The following is a 3,373-nucleotide window of genomic DNA, read 5'->3' on the forward strand; positions in this document are numbered from 1 at the left end:
CTAAATTATGTAATTGTTAAATGAGCGGATTTAGGAACACATTATTAATGAGATATTTTTAGAAAAACTAGTTAACAATTTCAGATTTACAAAGCTGCAGTCAGTCTATTTTAAAATAAAAAGCTGCTAGCGTATCACATTTATTTAAGAAATTCTATCGTTATAAAACAGCTAATAAAAGTTATAAAATGATATAAAGTATAGTAAAAAAAATATTTTATTGCTTCATTTTGAATAAACATTTTATTACAACAAAAACTTTTTTTCAAGTGTAGTTTTGGTTGAAATTTACTTTAAGGCCGAGTTATAGCTCTGGGCCGCAGTTTGCCGACTTAAGTAAAAGTGTTTAATTAAACGTATTTGAATTCAACATTGGTAAATGCAACACGAACTAAATAACGATAATAGAATTAAAATAACTAAGATACAAAAATTTAAAAAGTAAATAATTAGATAGTTTTTATATTATGCAAGTTTTAACTAGTGTTAAGTACTAAAATTTAATATGGTAAATCTATTAAGCTTAGTTAGATGTTTATTGTTATTGAAATGACAAACATTTTTTTTTAAATATTTTACTATTTAAATCTATTTTTCAAGTGCACTTTTTGACGATACAATGTTGTTTTACTAACTCTTTGTATTTAAAAGATAAAATAAAGTACGTGACTTTTCGAATACAAAAGAATTAAAAAAAAAATTCTTTGTCATTTATAAAATAAATGACCCAAATTACTGCTAAGAACATCAATCATAAAAATATATGATAAAAACGTTTTAATTTACAGTTGCTTATTTTTTTCTACGTTTTAAAGGCATAGTTGTGTTTTTTAACTCTTAAAAAATTAAAGATGTTAGCTTAATTTTGAGAAACTTTATTAAGTAACTAACAAATACTTTACACTTAGTAATCACAAGATATTTTAGTTATAAAACTTACTTTTTTGAACTAAATAGATTATTTGTTACAACTATGTAATTGAAGAGAAATTTCAAAAGCTTTAAACTAAACTTACATTACAATTCTTTTCTGCTTTCGCAATAAACACAAGTAAATAAACATAAGTATAAATAAAAATAAAGATAGTGAAAACGTTAATTTCAAAATAACTAACTTTTTAAGATGTAAGTAAATATACTTTTTTATTATAATTATTAATAGAATTATATTAACTAAGTTACATAATTCTACAAAATAAATGATTACATAGTTTTTCTACTAAAATGAGTAGTATTTTTGTTATGCTTAAGTGAGGTGAAAAAATAAATCATATTGCATTTATTAAATAAACTAACATAAACATTAAAAATATATATTTTATAATAAAATATAGTTTCATGGACTAGTATAGAGTGTTGAGATAAATTTTCTAGTAATCTATTTTGCCAATTTTTAAAAGTTAATAACCGTTTATGAATAAACTAAGAAACGTTTTTATATAACTGTTTTATATTTGCAAACTAAAAATCAAAAATTTTTTATTGTAGTAGAATTTAATAGGCTAATAATCATCATAAAATTTTTAAAAACAATGAACAATAAACAGTCAATAATAAAATCTGGTTTATTAAAAACCTATTGTAGCTAAATCATTTGTTATATATTTATTTCTGCTATTTAAAATTATATAAGAAACTTAATAAACATCTTATTATATTTCTTTATGTTTTATTTTCACATTAAAAAGCTTTTGTCTAACAATTTTAACGATGGATAAACATGGACCTACAAGTGATATTCTAAATGCTAAAAGTATTAGTTGTGATGTTTGTGAGAAAAACTTTAAATATAAATCTAGTTTGATCAGTCACAAAAGAGTTCATTCCGGAGAAAAACCATACAAGTGTGATGTTTGTGATAAAAATTTTACAGCTAAAAATAATTTTGTTATTCACAAAAGAGCTCATACAGGAGAAAAGCCATTCAAGTGCGATAGTTGTGATAAGAATTTTGCTGGAAAAGGAACTTTAGCAAATCACATGCTGGTACATAGTAGTAAAAAAGAATTTCAATGTTTTGTTTGTTTAAAAGAATTCGCACGTAAACATGTATTAAAACGACACATGGTTACTCATACTAAAGACAAACTTTTCAAATGCGATATATGTGACAAATCTTTTACTCTAAAACATCATGTAAATAGACATATGTTAGTTCATACTGGAATTAAAGAACATCAATGTGAAGTTTGTGAGAAAAGGTTTTCTCAAAAAGGTCATTTAAACCAACATATGTTGACTCATACTAAAGTAAAAGACCATGAATGTGATATTTGCATGAAGAAATTTTCACTTAAAAGTAGTTTAGTAACACACTTTCGAATTCACTTAGGAGAAAAACCTTATGGTTGTGCAAAATGCGGAAAATGGTTTACTAAAGCTTCTGGTCGAACTAGTCATATACGTAATTGTCATAAGGAACTAAGTAAAGAACAGCAGTCAAAACTGAAGTGTAAAATACAAAGAAGTATTGTTCATGACTACCTTAAGTCAATATCTGAGTACAAATCTAAGTATTGTTAGCAATTTTTTGTTTTGAATATAAATTTAAGTAAAGATTCTGAATAGCCCTTTTTTTAGCGTTTATAAACATAGTTAATAATTTTGTAATAGTTTATGATGCTTTAGTTAGGTTTTTTAGTCAGTATGAAGAAGCTATTTGAATATTTGAAAAATTCTCTTTCAAAAGCTAATAATGTATAAATTTATTTTATTTATAAATCTGTCATAAATTTGTATCCATTAAACTTACCTAAAATAACCTAAGATATAGAGACTTTTATCGTTTAAATCGTAGACTAATTTTAATATAAAGAATTTTTATTCTAAAGTATTTTAGTTCTTATTTATCTTCAAATTGTTTAACACATTTTATGTGTTTATATTAGAAAATCATATATAATAATATTTGTGAAAAAAATCAATGTTTTATTTGTGGGACAAATAAAAGTTTTTATTATCTTAATTCCTAATTTTTATTTCGATTATATTATAAGTAAGATGAAATTTCGCTGTTTTAATGAGAAACTAAGAAAAGAACAATCAGAACTGAAATGTAAAATACAAAGAAGTAATGGTGATGACTATTTAAGGAAAAATTTATTTATAATTTTAGTTAGCCTTTTCGTTAATATTTTGTTATACAACTAAATCGTTTAACATTTTGAATAACATTTAATAATATTTAACCTATTTAAAGTAATTTGTAGTTTTGTACTAATCTACAATACTCTAGTTTGGTTTACTTGTTTTTATAGATAGTTGTATGTATTTAAAAATTCGCTAAAAATTAGTAAAACTATTCTATATAACTAAAAGTTTGTTTTAATATTTTTCATAACAAGTATCAATGTTAAATGATAAAAATAAGTCA

The 3,373-nt window shown here is 22.8% G+C and overlaps 1 protein-coding gene across 1 annotated transcript; it reads left to right on the forward strand.

Annotated features, from left to right (window-relative positions):
* The first annotated feature begins 1,710 nt into the window (after positions 1-1,710).
* On the forward strand, positions 1,711-2,523 carry LOC145839336 (uncharacterized). Its single transcript, XM_082946923.1, has one exon. It carries the CDS (start codon positions 1,711-1,713, stop codon positions 2,521-2,523), a length of 813 nt encoding a protein of 270 aa, XP_082803049.1.
* Positions 2,524-3,373: the final 850 nt, after the last annotated feature.

Source organism: Thalia democratica, chromosome 6 (assembly GCF_965202585.1).
Source record: "Thalia democratica chromosome 6, ktThaDemo2.hap1.1, whole genome shotgun sequence".
NCBI classification, from domain to species: domain Eukaryota; kingdom Metazoa; phylum Chordata; class Thaliacea; order Salpida; family Salpidae; genus Thalia; species Thalia democratica.

Coding starts and splice junctions, on each gene's coding strand:
- LOC145839336 (XM_082946923.1), top strand. CDS start 1,711: ATGGATAAACATGGACCTACAAGTGATATTCTAAATGCTAAAAGTATT.